General features: G+C 52.5%; 1 protein-coding gene across 1 annotated transcript in view; it reads right to left on the bottom strand.

Annotated features, from left to right (window-relative positions):
- LOC107307732 (myosin-binding protein C, fast-type-like) overlaps window positions 1-17,843 on the bottom strand; it is a 144,301-nt gene extending 126,458 nt beyond the window's left edge. Inside the window, exons 1-7 of the mRNA XM_085534669.1 lie at window positions 17,737-17,843; window positions 13,500-13,556; window positions 12,815-12,835; window positions 11,250-11,327; window positions 7,954-8,096; window positions 1,012-1,129; window positions 672-678 (exon numbers count right to left, since the gene is read on the bottom strand). Coding sequence (XP_085390795.1) covers window positions 672-678; window positions 1,012-1,129; window positions 7,954-8,096; window positions 11,250-11,327; window positions 12,815-12,835; window positions 13,500-13,556; window positions 17,737-17,755 — 443 coding nt within the window. The 5' untranslated portion in view covers window positions 17,756-17,843. The remainder of the gene's footprint in view (window positions 1-671; window positions 679-1,011; window positions 1,130-7,953; window positions 8,097-11,249; window positions 11,328-12,814; window positions 12,836-13,499; window positions 13,557-17,736) is intronic.
- Between the last annotated feature and the right edge of the window lie 1,009 nt (window positions 17,844-18,852).

An 18,852-nucleotide genomic window follows, 5' to 3' on the forward strand; every position in this document is an offset into this window, starting at 1 on the left:
AGTGGAAATATGGGATTTTTATGGGGTTTTTGGGGGTCTGGGATTTGAGGGGGGGTCCCTATTTTATATGGGGGGGGTCCCCATTAATTTGGGGGGGGTCTCTATTAATTTAGAGGGGGGTCTTCCCCTTTATGTCAATGCTAAATGGGGGGGGGGGGGCTTTTATAGGGTCTTTTTAAGTGGAAATATGGGATTTTTATGGGGTTTTTTGGGGTCTGGGATTTGAGGGGGGGTCCCGGTTTTATATGGGGGGGGTCCCCATTAATTTGGGGGGGGGTCCCTATTAATTTAGAGGGGGGTCTTCCCCTTTATGTCAATGTTAAATGTGGGGGGGGGAGGGGCTTTTATAGGGTCTTTTTAAGTGGAAATATGGGATTTTTATGGGGTTTTTTGGGCTTGGGGGATTTGGGGGGGGTCCCTATTTTATATGGGGGGGGGTCCCCATTAATTTGGGGGGGGTCTCTATTGATTTAGAGGGGGGTCTTCCCCTTTACGTCAATGTTAAATGGGGGGGGGGAGGCTTTTATAGGGTCTTTTTAAGTGGAAATATGGGATTTTTATGGGGTTTTTTGGGCTTGGGGGTCTTGGGGGGGTCCCTATTTTATATGGGGGGGGTCTCCATTAATTTGGGGGTGGTCCCTATTAATTTAGAGGGGGGTCTTCCCCTTTACGTCAATGCTAAATGGGGGGGGGGGGGCTTTTATATGGTCTTTTTAAGTGGAAATATGGGATTTTCATGGGGTTTTTTGGGGTCTGGGATTTGAGGGGGGGTCCCTATTTTATATGGGGGGGGGTCCCCATTAATTTGGGTGGGGTCTGCCCCCCATGACCCCAAAAGTGACCCCAAATGGACCCCAATGGGAGTGGGTATATTGAGGGGGGGGGGGGCCATTTTGGGGGCTCTTTTTAAGTAGAAATATGGGATTTTTATGGGGTTTTTTGGGCTTGGGGGATTTAGGGGGGTCCCTATTTTATATTGGGGGTCCCCATTAATTTGGGGGGGGGTCTCACCCTCCACATCGATGCTGAAGGAGCAGCTGTCCTTCAGATCCTTGGCTGTAACCTCACAGCGATAATCACCACGGTCCCCCATCACCACTTTGGAGATGGTCAGCTCGAAGGTGTGCACCTATAGGGGGGGGGGTTAATTAATGAGGGGGGTTAATTAATGGGGGAGGGGGTTAATTAATGGGGGAGGGGGTTAATTAGTTGTGGGGGGGGTTAATTAGTGGGGATGGGGGGTAATGGTGGGGGTAATGAGAGGGGGGGAGTTGGGGGGGGGAGAATAGGGGGTATGGGGGGCAATGGGGGGTTATATGGGGGGATATGGGGGGGTTTGGGGGGCAATGGGGGGGTATGGGGGGATATGGGGTGGGATATGGGGGGATATGGGGGGCTGTGGGGTGGATATAGAGGGATATGGGGAGGTTATAGGGGGATATGGGGGGATATGGGGGGGTTATGGGGGGCTATGGGGTGGATAGGGGGATATGGGGGGGTTATGGGGGGATATGGGGTGGATAGGTGGATGTGGAGGGATATGGGGTGGGTATAGGGGGATATGGGGTGGATAGGGGGTGATATGGGGGGATATAGGGTGGATATGGGGTGGGATATGGGGGGATATGGGTGGGTTATGGGGGGATATAGGGGGCTATGGGGGGCTATGGGGTGGATAGGGGGATATGGGGTGGTTATAGGGGGATATGGGGAGGTTATAGGGGGATATGGGGGGATATGGGGTGGGTATAGGGGGATATGGGGTGGATAGGGTGTGATATGGGGTGATATGGGGGGATATAGGATGGATATGGGGTGGATATGGGGAATATGGGGGATATGGGGTGGGTATGAGGGGATAAGGGGGGATATGGGGGGAAATGGGGGGGCTATGGGGGGATATAGGGGGCTATGGGGGGCTATGGGGTGGATAGGGGGATACGGGGTGGTTATAGGGGGATACGGGGAGGTTATAGGGGGATATGGAGGGATATGGGGTGGGTATAGGGGGATATGGGGTGGATAGGGTGTGATATGGGGTGATATGAGGGGATATAGGATGTATATGGGGTGGATATGGGGAATATGGGGGGATATGGGGTGGGAATGAGGGGATAAGGGGGGATATGAGGGGATATGGGGGGGTTATGGGGGATATGGGGGGAGATATGGGGGGATATGGGGTGGATAGGGGGTGATATGGGGGGATATGGGGTGACATGGGGGGATATGGGGTGGATAGGGGGTTATATGGGGGGATATAGGATGGATATGGGGTGGATATGGGGAATATGGGGGGATATGGGGTGGGTATGAGGGGATAAGGGGGGATATGAGGGGATATGGGGGGGTTATGGGGGGATATAGGGGGCTATGGGGGGCTATGGGGTGAGATATGGGGATATGGGGTGGTTATAGGGGGATATGGGGGGATATGGGGTGGGTATAGGGGGATATGGGGTGGGTAGGGTGTGATATGGGGGGCTACGGGGTGGATATAGGGAGATATGGGGATGTTATAGGGGGATATGGGGGGATATGGGGGGGTTATAGGGGGATATGGGGGGCAATGGGGGGGTTATGGGGTGATATGGGGGGATATGGAAGGATATGGGGGGGTTATGGGGGGATATGGGGTGGGAATGAGGGGATAAGGGGGGATATGAGGGGGATATGGGGAGGTTATAGGGGGATATGGGGAGGTTATAGGGGGATATGGGGGGCTATGGGGTGGTTATAGGGGGATATGGGGGGAGATATGGGGGGATATGGGGTGGATAGGTGGATATGGGGGAATATGGGGAGGGTATAGGGGGATATGGGGTGGATAGGGGGTGATATGGGGGGATATAGGGTGGATATGGGGTGGATATGGGGAATATGGGGAGATATGGGGTGGGTATAGGGGGATATGGGGGGATATGAGGGGATATGGGGGGGTTATGGTGGGATATAGGGGGCTATGGGGGGCTATGGGGTGGATAGGGGGATATGGGGTGGTTATAGGGGGATATGGGGAGGTTATAGGGGGATATGTGGGGATATGGGGATGTTATAGGGGGATATGGGGGGATATGGGGGGGTTATAGGGGGATATGGGGGAATATGGGGGGGTTATGGGGTGGGTGTTAGGGGATAAGGGGGGATATGAGGGGATATGGGGGGGTTATGGGGGGATATAGGGGAATATGGGGGGATATGGGGAGGTTATAGGGGGATATGGGGGGATATGGGGAGGTTATAGGGGGATATGGGGTGGATAGGGGGTGATATGGGGGGATATAGGATGGATATGGGGTGGAAATGGGGAATATGGGGGGATATGGGGTGGGAATAGGGGATAAGGGGGGATATGAGGGGATATGGGGGGGTTATGGGGGGATATGGGGGGAGATATGTGGGGATATGGGGTGGATTGGGGGTGATATGGGGGGGATATAGGGTGGGTATAGGGGATATGGGGTGGATAGGGGGTGATATGGGAGGATATAGGGTGGATATAGGGTGGATATGGGGATAATGGGGGGATATGGGGTGATATGGGGGGGATATGGGGGCCGCTAGGTGGCGCTATGGGCTCTATGGCTGCAATGCAACCCTATGGCCACTAGGTGGCGCTGTGACTCAATGTAACTCTATGGGCTCAATGTAACCCTATGGCTGCAATGTAACCCTATGGCCGCTAGGTGGCGCTGTGACTCAATGTAACTCTATGGGCTCAATGTAACCCTATGGCCGCAATGTAACCCTATGGACGCAATGTAACCCTATGGACGCAATGTAACCCTATGGCCTCTAGGTCATGCTATGGGATCAATGTAACTCTATGGCCACTATGGGGCTCTATGGGCTCAATATGGCCACTAGGGGAAACTATGGGATCAATATGGCCACTATGGGGCACTATGAGACCAATATGGCCACTAGGGGAAGCTATGGGATCAATATGGCCACTAGGGGGCGCTATGGGCTATGGGGTCAATGTGTTTCTATGGCTGCTAAGTGGCGCAATGGGCTCAATATGGTCATTAGGAGGCACTATGGGGTCAATATGGCCACTAGGGTAAGCTATGGGCTCAATATGGCCACTATGGGGGGCTATGGGATCAATATGGCCACTAGGGGAAGCTATGGGCTATGGGGTCAATGTGTTTCTATAGGTGCAATGTAACTCTATGGCTGCAATGTAACCCTATGTTGGAGGACTCCCCCTAGGTGGCGCTGTGACTCAATGTAACTCTATGGGCTCAATGTAACTCTATGGCTGCAATGTAACCCTATGGCCGCTAGGTGGCGCTATGGTCAATGTAACTCTATGGGCTCAATGTAACTCTATGGCTGCAATGCAACCCTATGGCTGCTAGGTGGCGCTATTGTCAATGTAACTCTATGGGCTCAATGTAACCCTATGGCCGCTAGGAGGCGCTATGGTCAATGTAACCCTATGGCTGCAATGTAACCCAATGTTGGAGGACTCCCCCTAGGTGGCGCTATGGTCAATGTAACCCTATGGCTGCAATGCAACCCTATGGCCGCTAGGTGGCGCTATGGTCAATGTAACTCTATGGGCTCAATGTAACCCTATGGCCACTAGGGGTCGCTATGGCTGCAATGTAACCCTATGGCCGCTAGGTGGCGCTGTGACTCAATGTAACCCTATGGGCTCAATGTAACCCTATGGCCGCAATGTAACCCAATGTTGGAGGACTCCCCCTAGGTGGCGCTGTGTCTGCAATGCAACCCTATGGCCGCTAGGTGGCGTTGTGACTCAATGTAACTCTATGGGCTCAATTTAACCCTATGGCTGCAGTGTAACCCTATGGCCGCTAGGTGGCGCTATGGTCAATGTAACTCTATGGGCTCAATGTAACTCTATGGCTGCAATGTAACCCTATGGCCGCTAGGTGGCTCTATGGGCTGCAATGTAACCCTATGGCCGCTAGGTGGCGCTATGGTCAATGTAACCCTATGGCCACAATGTAACCCTATGGGCTGCAATGTAACCCTATGGCCGCTAGGTGGCGCTATTGTCAATGTAACTCTATGGGCTCAATGTAACCCTATGGCCGCAATGTAACCCTATGGCCGCTAGGTGGCGCTATGGTCAATGTAACCCTATGGCCACAATGTAACCCTATGGGCTGCAATGCAACCCTATGGCCGCAATGTAACCCTATGGGCTGCAGTGTAACCCTATGGCCGCTAGGTGGCGCTGTGACTGCAATGTAACCCTATGGCCGCTAGGTGGCGCTATGGTCAATGTAACCCTATGGCCGCAATGTAACCCTATGGGCTGCAATGTAACCCTATGGCCGCTAGGTGGCGCTGTGGTTGCAATGTAACTCTATGACCGCTAGGTGGCGCTATGGTCAATGTAACCCTATGGGCTCAATGTAACTCTATGGCCGCAATGTACCCCAATGTTGGAGGACTCCCCCTAGGTGGCGCTGTGACTCAATGTAACCCTATGGCCGCTAGGAGGCGCTGTGACTCAATGTAACTCTATGGGCTCAATTTAACCCTATGGCTGCAGTGTAACCCTATGGCCGCTAGGTGGCGCTGTGACTGCAATGTAACCCTATGGCCGATAGGTGGCGCTATTGTCAATGTAACCCTATGGCCGCAATGTAACCCTATGGCCGCTAGGTGGCACTGTGACTGCAATGTAACCCTATGGCCGCTAGGTGGCGCTATGGTCAATGTAACCCTATGGGCTGCAATGCAACCCTATGGCCGCTAGGTGGCGCTGTGGTCAATGTAACCCTATGGCCACAATGTAACCCTATGGGCTGCAATGCAACCCTATGGCCGCTAGGTGGCGCTATGGTCAATGTAACTCTATGGGCTCAATGTAACTCTATAGCTGCAATGTAACCCTATGGGCTGCAATGCAACCCTATGGCCGCTAGGTGGCGCTGTGGTCAATGTAACTCTATGGGCTCAATGTAACCCTATGGCTGCAATGCAACCCTATGGCCGCTAGGTGGCGCTATGGTCAATGTAACTCTATGGCTGCAATGTAACCCTATGGCCGCAGTGTAACCCTATGGCCGCAATGTAACCCTATGGGCTGCAATGTAACCCTATGGCCGCTAGGTGGCGCTATGGTCAATGTAACTCTATGGGCTCAATGTAATCCTATGGGCTGCAATGCAACCATATGGCCGCTAGGTGGCGCTATGGTCAATGTAACCCTATGGCCACAATGTAACCCTATGGGCTGCAATGCAACCATATGGCCGCTAGGTGGCGCTACGGTCAATGTAACCCTATGGGCTGCAATGCAACCCTATGGCCGCTAGGTGGCGCTATGGTCAATGTAACCCTATGGCCGCAATGTAACCCTATGGGCTGCAATGCAACCCTATGGCCGCTAGGTGGCGCTATGGTCAATGTAACTCTATGGGCTCAATGTAACCCTATGGCCACAATGTAACCCAATGTTGGAGGACTCCCCCTAGGTGGCGCTGTGGCTCAATGTAACTCTATGACTGCAATGTAACCCTATGGCCACTAGGTGGCGCTATGGGCTCAATGGCTCCAATGTAACCCTATGACCACTACGTGACTCTATGGGCTCTATGGCCACTACATAGAGGGAATATGGGTTCATATAGGGTGATATGGCTGATATAGGGTGATATGGGGTGGGAATAGGGGGATATGGGGTGATATAGGGTGATATGGGGTGGGAATGGGGGAATATGGGGTGATATAGGGTGATATGGGGTGGAAATAGGGGGATATGGGGTGGGATATAGGGGGATATGGGGTGGGATATGGGGGGATATGGGGAGATACGGGGGGATATGGGGTGGTTATAGGGTTCTATGGGGTTCTATGGGGGAATATTGGGGTTCTATGGAGGGATATGGGGGCCTCTAGGTGGCACTATGGCTGCAATGTAACCCTATGGCCGCTAGGTGGCGCTGTGGCTGCAATGTAACCCTATGGCCGATAGGTGGCGCTATGGTCAATGTAACCCTATGGGCTGCAATGCAACCCTATGGCCGCTAGGTGGCGCTATGGTCAATGTAACCCTATGGGCTGCAATGTAACCCTATGGCCGCTAGGTGGCGCTATGGTCAATGTAACTCTATGGGCTCAGTGTAACCCTATGGGCTGCAATGCAACCCTATGGCCGCTAGGTGGCGCTATGGTCAATGTAACCCTATGGGCTGCAATGTAACCCTATGGCCGCTAGGTGGCGCTATGGTCAATGTAACCCTATGGGCTCAATGTAACCCTATGGCCGCAATGTAACCCTATGGCTGCAATGTAACCCTATGGCCACTAGGTGGCGCTATGGTCAATGTAACCCTATGGGCTCAATGTAACCCTATGGCCGCAATGTAACCCTATGGGCTCAATGTAACCCTATGGCCGCAATGTAACCCTATGGGCTGCAATGTAACCCTATGGCCGCTAGGTGGCGCTATGGTCAATGTAACCCTATGGGCTCAATGTAACCCTATGGCCGCAATGTAACCCTATGGCCGCAATGTAACCCTATGGCCGCAATGTAACCCTATGGCCGCTAGGTGGCGCTATGGTCAATGTAACTCTATGGGCTCAATGTAACCCTATGGCCGCAATGTACCCCAATGTCGGAGGACTCCCCCTAGGTGGCGCTGTGACTCAATGTAACTCTATGGGCTTAATGTAACTCTATGGGCTGCAATGTAACCCTATGGCCGCTAGGTGGCGCTATGGTCAATGTAACTCTATGGGCTCAATGCAACCCTATGGCCGCAATGTACCCCTATGGCCGCTAGGGGGCGCTATGGTCAATGTAACCCTATGGGCTCAATGTAACCCTATGGGCTGCAGTGTAACCCTATGGCCGCTAGGTGGCGCTATGGTCAATGTAACTCTATGGGCTCAATGTAACTCTATGGCCGCAATGTAACTCTATGTCGGAGGACTCCCCCTAGGTGGCGCTGTCGCTCTCACCTTGTCGTTGTCGACGCTCTGCCTGAGGCGGCACCGGGCCGTCTTGTCGTTCATTTCCGCCCATTTCCCTTTGAACCACTTGACCACGGGTTTGACCGGAAGTGCCGCCCCGGCAACACGAGCTGACACCGTCACGTCCTTCCCTGCAACCGGAACCGGAACAGGAAGTGGGTGGGACCGGAACAGGAAGTTGGGGCCGGAACAGGAAGTTGGGACAGGAAGTGAGTGGGGCCAGAAGGGACCCAATAGGGAACCATAGAGACTAATAGGGATACCATAGAGATGCATGGGGACCCATAGGGACCCATAGAGACCCATAGGGACCCATAGGGACCCCATAGAGACCCATAGGGACCCATAGAGACCCATAGGGACCCATAGGGACCCATAGACCCATAGAGACCCATAGGGACACATAGGGACCCATAGAGACCCATAGGGACCCATAGAGACCCATAGGGACCCATAGAGACCCATAGAGACCCCATAGGGACCCATAGGGACCCATAGAGACCCATAGGGACACATAGAGACCCATAGAGACCCATAGAGACCCATAGGGACCCATAGGGACCCATAGGGACCCATAGGGACACATAGAGACCCATAGGGACCCATAGGGACCCATAGGGACACATAGGGACCCATAGGGACCCATAGAGACCCATAGGGACCCATAGGGACCCATAGGGACACATAGGGACCCCATAGGGACATATGGGGACCCATAGTGAACCTCCAGCCCCATATCAAACCCCCACCAGCCCCATAGCGCCCCATAGATCCCTATGGAGCCCCATAGCACCCCATAGAGCCCCATAGCTGCCCCATAGAGCCCCATAGCCACCCCATAGAGCCCCATAGTGCCCCATAGAGCCCCATAGCACCCCCATAGTGCCCCCCAGCCCCATAGCATTCCCCCCTGCCCCATAGCACCCCATAGCGCCCCATATCAACCCCCTAGCCCCATAGCACCCCCAGCCCCATAGCTAAACCCCCAGCCCCATAGACCCCCTCCTGCCCCATAGTGCCCTCCCAGCCCCATAGAGCCCCATAGCGACCCCATAGCGCCCCATAGCATCCCCCCCAGACCCATAGTGTCCCCCCAGCCCCATAGTTCCCTCCCCAGCCCCATAGCTAAACCCCCTACCCCATAGAGTCCGCCCAGCCCCATAGCGCTCCCCCTGGCCCCATAGCTAAACCCCCAGCCCCATAGCAGCCCATAGCATCCCCACTGCCCCATAGAGTCCCCCCAGCTCCATAGTTCCCTCTCCAGCCCCATAGCTAAACCCCCAGCCCCATAGTGCCCCATAGCTGCCCCATAGCGCCCCATAGCTGCCCCATAGCACCCCATAGAGCCCCATAGCACCCCATAGCGCCCCATAGCGCCCCATAGCTGCCCCATAGCGCCCCATAGCTGCCCCATAGTGCCCCATAGCGCTCCCATAGCCACCCCATAGAGCCCCATAGCGCCCCATAGCTGCCCCATAGAGCCCCATAACCGCCCCATAGAGCCCCATAGCATCCCATAGAGCCCCATAACCGCCCCATAGAGCCCCATAGCATCCCATAGAGCCCCATAGCGCACCATAGCATCACATAGAACCCCATAGCGCCCCATAGCTGCCCCATAGCGCCCCATAGCACCCCATAGAACCACATAGTGCCCCATAGCGCCCCATAGAACCCCATAGCGCCCCATAGCTGCCCCATAGCGCCCCATAGCATCCCATAGCATCCCATAGAGCCCCATAGCATCCCCCCAGCCCCATAGTGCCCCATAGCGCCCCATAGAACCCCATAGCGCCCCATAGCGCCCCATAGCGCCCCATAGAGCCGCATAACCACCCCATAGAGCCCCATAGCATCCCATAGCATCCCCCAGCCCCATAGCGCCCCATAGAACCCCATAGCGCCCCATAGCACCCCATAGCGCCCCATAGCTGCCCTATAGCGCCCCATAGCGCCCCATAGAGCCCCATAACCACCCCATAGAGCCCCATAGCATCCCATAGCATCTCATAGAGCCCCATAGCATCCCCCCAGCCCCATAGCGCCCCATAGAACCCCATCGCACCCCATAGCATCCCCCCAGCCCCATAGCGCCCCATAGAGCCCCATAGCGCCCCATAGCATCCCCCCAGCCCCATAGCGCCCCATAGAACCCCATAGCGCCCCATAGCTGCCCCATAGAGCCCCATAGCGCCCCATAGAACCCCATAGCGCCCCATAGCTGCCCCATAGCGCCCCATAGCGCCCCATAGCATCCCATAGCATCCCATAGAGCCCATAGCATCCCATAGCATCCCATAGAGCCCATAGCATCCCCCCAGCCCCATAGCGCCCCATAGAACCCCATAGCGCCCCATAGCACCCCATAGCGCCCCATAGCATCCCATAGAGCTTCATAGAGCCCCATAGCGCCCCATAGCTCCCCATAGAGCCCCATAGCGCCCCATAGCGCCTCCCCAACCCCATAGCGCCCCATAGAGCCCCATAGCGCCCCCCCAGCCCCATAGAGCCTCATAGCACCCTATAGCACCCCATAGCGCCCCATAGCTGCCCCATAGAGCCCCATAGCGCCCCCATAGCCACCCCATAGAGCCCCATAGCGCCCCATAACCACCCCATAGAGCCCCATAGCATCCCATAGTATCCCATAGAGCCCCATAGCGCCCCATAACCACCCCATAGAGCCCCATAGCATCCCATAGAGCCCCATAGCGCACCATAGCATCACATAGAGCCCCATAGCGCCCCATAGCATCCCCCCAGCCCCATAGCACCCCATAGAACCCCATAGCGCCCCATAAAACCCCATAGCGCCCCATAGCTGCCCCATAGCGCCCCATAGCGCCCCATAGCGCCCCATAGAGCCCCATAACCACCCCATAGAGCCCCATAGCATCCCATAGTATCCCATAGAGCCCCATAGTGCCCCATAGCGCCCCATAGCATCCCCCCAGCCCCATAGCACCCCATAGCTGCCCCATAGCGCCCCATAGCGCCCCATAGCTCCCCATAGAGCCCCATAGCGCCCCATAGCGCCTCCCCAACCCCATAGCACCCCATAGAGCCCCATAGCGCCCAGCCAGCCCCATAGCGCCCCATAGAACCCCATAGCGCCCCATAGCGCCCCATAGAACCCCATAGCGCCCCATAGCTGCCCCATAGCGCCCAGCCAGCCCCATAGCGCCCCATAGAACCCCATAGTGCTCCATAGCGCCCCATAGAACCCCATAGCGCCCCATAGCTGCCCCATAGCTGCCCCATAGCGCCCCATAGCGCCCCCTTACCGCTCTCCACCATGACGTTTTGGGGTTTGCTGAGGAAAAGCCCTTCGGGTTCGTCGGCCTTGGGGGGCTCGTCGTCCACTGGGGGCACAAATATATGGGGCCACAGTCAGTTTATAGGGTCACACTTATGGGGCCAGACCCACTTATGGGGTCAGTCCCACTTATGGGGTCCCACTTATGGGGCCAGCCCCACTTATGGGGTCAGTGGGGTCCCATTTAGCTTATGGGGTCCCATAATGGGGTCAGTCCCACTTATGGGGTCAGTCCCACTTATGGGGTCCCAGTTATATGGGGTCCCACTTATGGGGCCAGACTCACTTATGGGGTCAGTCCCACTTATGGGGTCTCACTTATGGGGCCAGCCCCACTTATGGGGTCAATGGGGTCCCATTTAGCTTATGGGGTGCCATAATGGGGCCAGCCCCACTTATGGGGTCCCATATAGTTTATAGGGTCCCACTTATGGGGCCAGCCCCACTTATGGGGTCCCATATAGTTTATAGGATCCCACTTATAGGGCCAGCTCCACTTATGGGGTCCCACTTATGGGGCCAGCCCCACTTATGGGGTCAATGGGGTCCCATATAGTTTATAGGGTCCCACTTATGGGGCCAGCCCCACTTATGGGGTCCCATATAGTTTATAGGGTCCCACTTATGGGGTCAGCCCCACTTATGGGGTCCCAGTTGTATGGGGTCCCACTTATGGGGTCAATGGGGTCCCATATAGTTTATAGGGTCCCACTTATGGGGCCAGCCCCACTTATGGGGTCCCATTTAGCTTATGGGGTCCCACTTATGGGTCCCACTTACGGGGCCAGCCCCACTTATGGGGTCAGACCCACTTATGGGGTCCCACTTATGGGGCCAGCCCCACTTATGGGGTCAATGGGGTCCCATACAGTTTATAGGGTCCCACTTATGGGGTCAGCCCCACTTATGGGGTCCCATATAGTTTATAGGGTCCCACTTATGGGGCCAGCCCCACTTATGGGGTCCCAATTATGTGGGGTCCCACTTATGGGGCCAGACCCACTTATGGGGTCCCATTGGGGTCCCATTTAGTTTATAGGGTCCCACTTATGGGTCCCACTTATGGGGTCAGTCCCACTTATGGGGTCCCATTTATATGGGGTCCCACTTATGGGTCAGTCCCACTTATGGGGTCTCACTTATGGGGCCAGCCCCACTTATGGGGTCAATGGGGTCCTATTTAGCTTATGGGGTCCCATAATGGGGTCAGCCCCACTTATGGGGTCCCAGTTATATGGGGTCCCACTTATGGGGCCAGCCCCACTTATGGGGTCAATAGGGTCCCATTTAGTTTATAGGGTCCCACTTATGGGGTCTCACTTATGGGGCCAGCCCCACTTATGGGGTCAATGAAGTCCCATTTAGCTTATGGGGTCCCATTTACTTTATGGGGTCTCACTTATGGGACCCACTTATGGGGCCAGCCCCACTTATGGGGTCCCATATAGTTTATAGGGTCCCACTTATGGGGCCAGCCCCACTTATGGGTCCCACTTATGGGGCAGCCCATAGGGGGCGCTGTGGGTCACTCACCCGGTGCTTCATCTTTGGGCTCTGCAATGAAAATAAAGCGATTAATTAATCACTAATTAATGAGTTAATTAATTAATGAGCTTCATTAATATTCCCTCTTAATGACCCCATCCTAATTAGAGCCCCCCCCTTAATTAGTATACCCCCTTAATTAGCCCCCATTAATTAGTATATACTCTTAATTAGCCCCATTAATTACCCCCCTTTAATTAGCATACACCCCTTAATTGGCCCCCATTAATTAGCATATCCCCTTAATTAACCCCCTTAATTAGCATACACCCTTTAATTACCACTCTTTAATTAGCATACACCCTTAATTAACCCCCCTTAATTAGCATATCCCCTTAATTAGCACCCTTAATTATTATACCCCATTAATTAACTCACCTTAATTAGCATACACCCTTAATTAGATCCCTTAATTATATCCCCTTAATTATCCCCCTTAATTAGCATAACCCATTAATTACCCCCCATTAATTAGCATACCCGCCCCTTAATTAGCATACACCCTTAATTAGACCGTTAATTAACATATCCCCTTTATTAGCCCCCCTAATTAAGGCCCCCTCCCCTAATTAACCCCCCCCTTAATTAACAATAGACCATTGAGTGCCCCAAGTAATTAATTAATTATGCTAATTAATGACCCTAATTAACGACCCCCCCCTTAATTAATGACCTTGAGGGGGCGGCTCCTCCTTCTTCTCCTCCTTCTTCTTCGCCTCCTTCTTTGGCGCTTAATTAACATAATTAACATAATTAATTAACCTCATTAAGGACCTAATTAACCTCATTAAGGCTAATTAACCTCGTGAATGTTAATTAGCCCCATTGGGGCTATTGATACCCCCCCCCCCCCAGAGAAAACTAATAAGGGTTAATTAACATTAATTAATTAATATTAATTAAGCCCATCTCATGTTAATTAACCCCATCCCGGGTTAATTAACATAATTAATTAACCCCGAGGTTAATTAATTCAAGCCTAATTAACACCATAAGGGTCAATTAACGAACCTTACCCCAGTAGGTTAATTAACCCCAATTAGGACTCATTAATTAATTAACCCTAATTAACACCATGGGGGGGTAATTAATTTCACGCTAATTAACTCCAATTAACTACATAATTAACTCATTAATTACACCCCCCCCCATTAGGATCCACTTAAACCCAAAGCATTAATCAATGCCCTAATTAATTAATTAACTCCCCTTAATTGAGCCTTAATTAACTCATTAACCCCCCTTAATTAAGCCCTAACTAATTAACTAATTAACCCCACCTTAATTAAGCCCTAATTGATTAATTACCTAATTAACCCACCCCTCCTTATAAGGTAATTACCCCCCCCCATTAGGAACCACTTAAACCCAACGTATTAATTAATCCCTTAATTAAGCCCTAATTAATTAACTAATTAACTAATTAGCCACCCCATCCATATAAGGTAATTAAGCCCCTCCCCCTCCATGTCTAATTAAGGCCCATTAAAGCTAATTAACCCCCCCGGAGTTAATTAATACCCCCCCCCCTCCCCAATTAGGATCCACTTAAACCCACAGCATTAAGCCCTTAATTAAGCCCAAATTAATTAACTAATTAACTAATTAACCCCCCCATCCATATAAGGTAATTAAGCTCCTCCCCCTCCATGTCTAATTAAGGCCCATTAAAGGTAATTAACCCCCCCCAGAGGTAATTAATACCCCCCCCCCCTTTAGGAACCACATAAACCCAACGTATTAATTAAGCCCTTAATTAAGCCCTAATTAATTAACTAATTAACTAATTAACCCACCCATCCATATAAGGTAATTAAGCCCCTCCCCCCCCATGTCTAATTAAGGCCCATTAAAGGTAATTAACCCCCCCCCAGAGTTAATTAATACCCCCCCCCCCCATTAGGAGCCACTTAAACCCAACGTATTAATTAAACCCTTAATTAAGCCCTAATTAATTAACTAATGAACTAATTAACCCCCCCAGCCATATAAGGTAATTAAGCCCCTCCCCCCCCATGTCTAATTAAGGCCCATTAAAGCTAATTAACACCCCCAGGAGTTAATTAATACCCCCCCTCCCCCCATTAAGATCCACTTAAACCCACAGCATTAATCCCTTAATTAAGCCCTAATTAATTAACTAATTAACTAATTAACTAATTAACCGCCCCATCTATATAAGGTAATTAAGCCCCTCCTCCCCATGTCTAATTAAGGCCCATTAAAGGTAATTAACCCCCCCCAGAGGTAATTAATACCCCCCCCCCCCCCCCCAGCTGTCATAGGGATCAATGTCAGGGCTATAAATAGAGACCCCCCCAACCCCCCCCCCCTTAATTAATGGCCTTAATTAGTGAAACCCTCTTAATTAATGGCCTAATTAGTGAGCCCCCCCATTAATTAAGGCCCTCCCCCCTTAATTAGTGCCCTTCCTAATTAATACCCCCCCTAATTAGTGCCTAATTAGTGCCCCCAATGAGCCCCCCCCAACCCCCCCCCTTAATGGCCTTAATTAGTGAAACCCTCTTAATTAATGCCCTAATTAGTGACCCCCCTCATTAATTAAGGCCCTCCCCCCTTAATTAGTGCCCTTCCTAATTAATACCCCCCTTAATTAGTGCCTAATTAGTGCCCCCAATAAGAACCCCCCCCCAGCCCCCCCCGCTTGTCTTAATTAGTGAAACCCTCTTAATTAATGCCCTAATTAGTGACTCCCCTCATTAACTCCCTCCCCCCTTAATTAATGACCTCCCCCCTTAATTAATGCCTTTCCTAATTAATACCCCCCCTAATTAGTGCCTAATTAGTGCCCCCAATGAGAGCCCCCCCAACCCCCCCCCTTAATTAATGGCCTTAATTAGTGAAACCCTCTTAATTAATGCCCTAATTAGTGACCCCCCTCATTAATTAAGGCCCTCCCCCCTTAATTAAAGCCTTTCCTAATTAATACCCCCCCTAATTAGTGCCTAATTAGTGCCCCCAATGAGAGCCCCCCCCGACCCCCCCTTAATTAATGCCCTTCCCATTAATTAATGCCTTAATTAGTGACCCCCCCCTTAATTAATGCCCTAATTAGTGACCCCCCCATTAATTAGTGACCCCCCCGCTTAATTAATGCCCTCCCCAATTAGCGACCCCCCCAATCCATTAATTAATGGCCTTTGTAATTAGTGACCCCCCCCTTAATTAATGCCCTCCCCCCCTTAATTAATGGCCTCCCCAATTAACGATCTCCCCCCTTAATTAATGCCTTAATTAGTGACCCCCCCTTTAATTAGCGATAATCCCCCCTAATTAGTGATCCCCCCTCTTAATTAATGTCCTCCCCCCTTAATTAATGCCCTAATTAGTGACCCCCCCCTTAATTAATGCCCTCCCCAATTAATGACCCCCCTTAATTAATGCCCTAATTAGTGACCCCCCTTAATTAGTGATTCCCCCTCTTAATTAATGCCCTCCCCAATTAATGACCCCCCCTTAATTAATGGCCTAATTAGTGACCCCCTCTTAATTAATGACCTTCCTAATTAGTGGCCCCCCTTAATTAGTGAGCCACCCCCTCATTAATTAAAGCCCTCTCTCCTTAATTAATGCTCTCCATTAATTAATGCCATCCCCAATTAGCGACCCCCCCTTAATTAACACCCCCCCTTAATTAATGCCCTAATTAGTGACCCCCCTTAATTAATGCTCTAATTAGTGACCCCCCTTAATTAACTTCCCCCCCTTAATTAATGCCCTAATTAGTGACCCCCCTTAATTAATGCTCTAATTAGTGACCCCCCTTAATTAACTTCCCCCCCTTAATTAATGCCCTAATTAGTGACCCCCCTTACTTAACTTCCCCCCCTTAATTAATGCTCTAATTAGTGACCCCCCTTAATTAACTTCCCCCCCTTAATTAATGCCCTAATTAGTGACCCCCCTTAATTAGTGACCCCCCCTTAATTAAGACCCCCCCTTAACTTAATTAGTGTCTCCCCCTTTAATTAATGCCCTCCCCAATTAGTGACCCCCCCCTTAATTAATGACCCCCCCCTTAATTAATGCCCTTCCTAATTAGTGATAACCCCCCTTAATTAGTGACCCCCCCTTAATTAATGACCCCCCTCCCCCCTTAATTAACCCCCCCTTAATTAATGCCCTTCTTAATTAGCGACCCCCCCCTTAATTAATGACCTTCATAATTAGTGAACCCCCTTAATTAGTGATAACCCCCCTTAATTAGTGACCTCCCCTTAATTAATGACCCCCCTTAATTAATCCCCCCTCTTAATTAATGCCCTTCCTAATTAGTGACCTCCCTTAATTAATGGCCTTCCTAATTAGTGTCCCCCCTTAATTAACACCCCCTTAATTAATTAACACCCACCCCAATTAGTGACGCCCTAATTAGTCTAATTAGCGAGCCCCCCTTAATTAGTGACCCCCCCTTAATTAATGCCCTCCCTCATTAATTAACACCCTCCCTTAATTAGTGACCCCCCCCTTAATTAATGCCTGCCCTAATTAGTCTAATTAGCGACCCCCCCTTAATTAGTGACCCCCCCTTAATTAATGCCTGCCCTAATTAGTCTAATTAACACCCCCCCTTAATTAGTGACACCCCCCCTCCAATTAATTAGCGCCTCCCCCTTAATTAGGACCCCTCCCCCCCTCATTAAAGCCAATTAAGTCTAATTAACGCTAATTAACTAATACTAATTAATCAAGACTAATTAATCAAGACTAATTAATCACTCCATTAATTAACCCCCCCCCTTTAGGCCGAGATAATTAACGTCCCCACTAATTAACCCCCCCCCCCATAATTAACGACCCCCCTTCTTAATCCCCAAGGCCTCATTAAGGCTAATTAACCCTAATTAACGCTAATTAACGTTAATTAATCCCCCCCCCCCCCCCCCCACCTGCTTTGGGTTCCGGCATCGCGGCTCTTTGTTCCCCCCCCCCCCAAGGGGGGAACCTTTAATCCACCCCCCCCCCCCACGTGGGCCCCTCACCCACTTCCGGTGTGCCCCCCCCTTTTGTGTCCCCCCCTCCCCCACTTCCGGTGTGCCCCCCCCCTTTTGTGTCCCCCCCCCAACTTCCGGTATTCCCCCCCCAAATGGTCTCACCCCCCCATTTAGGTCCCCCCCCCACTTCCGGTGTCCCCCTTTAGTGACCCCCCCTCCCCCACTTCCGGTGTGCCCCCCCTCTTTATGTCCTCCCTCCCCCACTTCCGGTATTCCCCCCCCCATCCGTCCCCCCCACACACTTTGGTTCCCCCCCACTTCCGGTGTCCCCACTTCAGTGATCCCCCCCCCCCCCCCTTTTTGTTCCCACCCCCCCACCTGGGCCCCTTTCTCACTTCCGGTGTTGCCCCCACTCTTTTGTGTCCCCCCCTCCCCCACTTCCGGTGTGCCCCCCCCCTTTTGTGTCCCCCCACCCCACTTCCGGTATTCCCCCCACACACTTTGGGTCCCCCCCATCCCACTTTGGGTCCCCCCCCACTTCCGGTGTCCCCCCTTTAGTGACCCCCCCTCCCTCACTTCCGGTGTGCCCCCCCTCTTTATGTCCCCCCTCCCCCACTTCCGGTATTCCCCCCCCCCCATCCGTCCCCCCACACACTTTGGGTCCCCCCCACTTCCGGTGTCCCCCCTTCAGTTGTCCCCCTCCCCCCCCTTTTTGTTCCCACCCCCCCACCTGGGCCCCTTTCTCACTTCCGGTGTGCCCCCCCCTTTTGTGTCCCCCCCTCATCCACTTCCGGTGTCCTCCCCCCCTTTTGTGTCCCCCCACTCCCCCACTTCCGGTATTCCCCCCCCACACTTTGGGTCCCCCCTATCCCACTTTGGGTCCCCCCCCCACTTCCGGTGTCCCCCCTTTAGTGATCCCCCTCTTCTACTTCCGGTGTCCCCACCCTTTTGGTCCCCCCGCCTCCCCATGTGCCCCTCACCCACTTCCGGTGCACCCCCACTTTGTGGCCCCCCCCCCCACCCCCACTTCCGGTGACCCCCCCCCACCATTTTGATCCCTCTCCCCCACTT

Source organism: Coturnix japonica, unplaced genomic scaffold (assembly GCF_054131305.1).
Source record: "Coturnix japonica strain WE unplaced genomic scaffold, WE-NBRP24 Scf094, whole genome shotgun sequence".
NCBI lineage: Eukaryota > Metazoa > Chordata > Aves > Galliformes > Phasianidae > Coturnix > Coturnix japonica.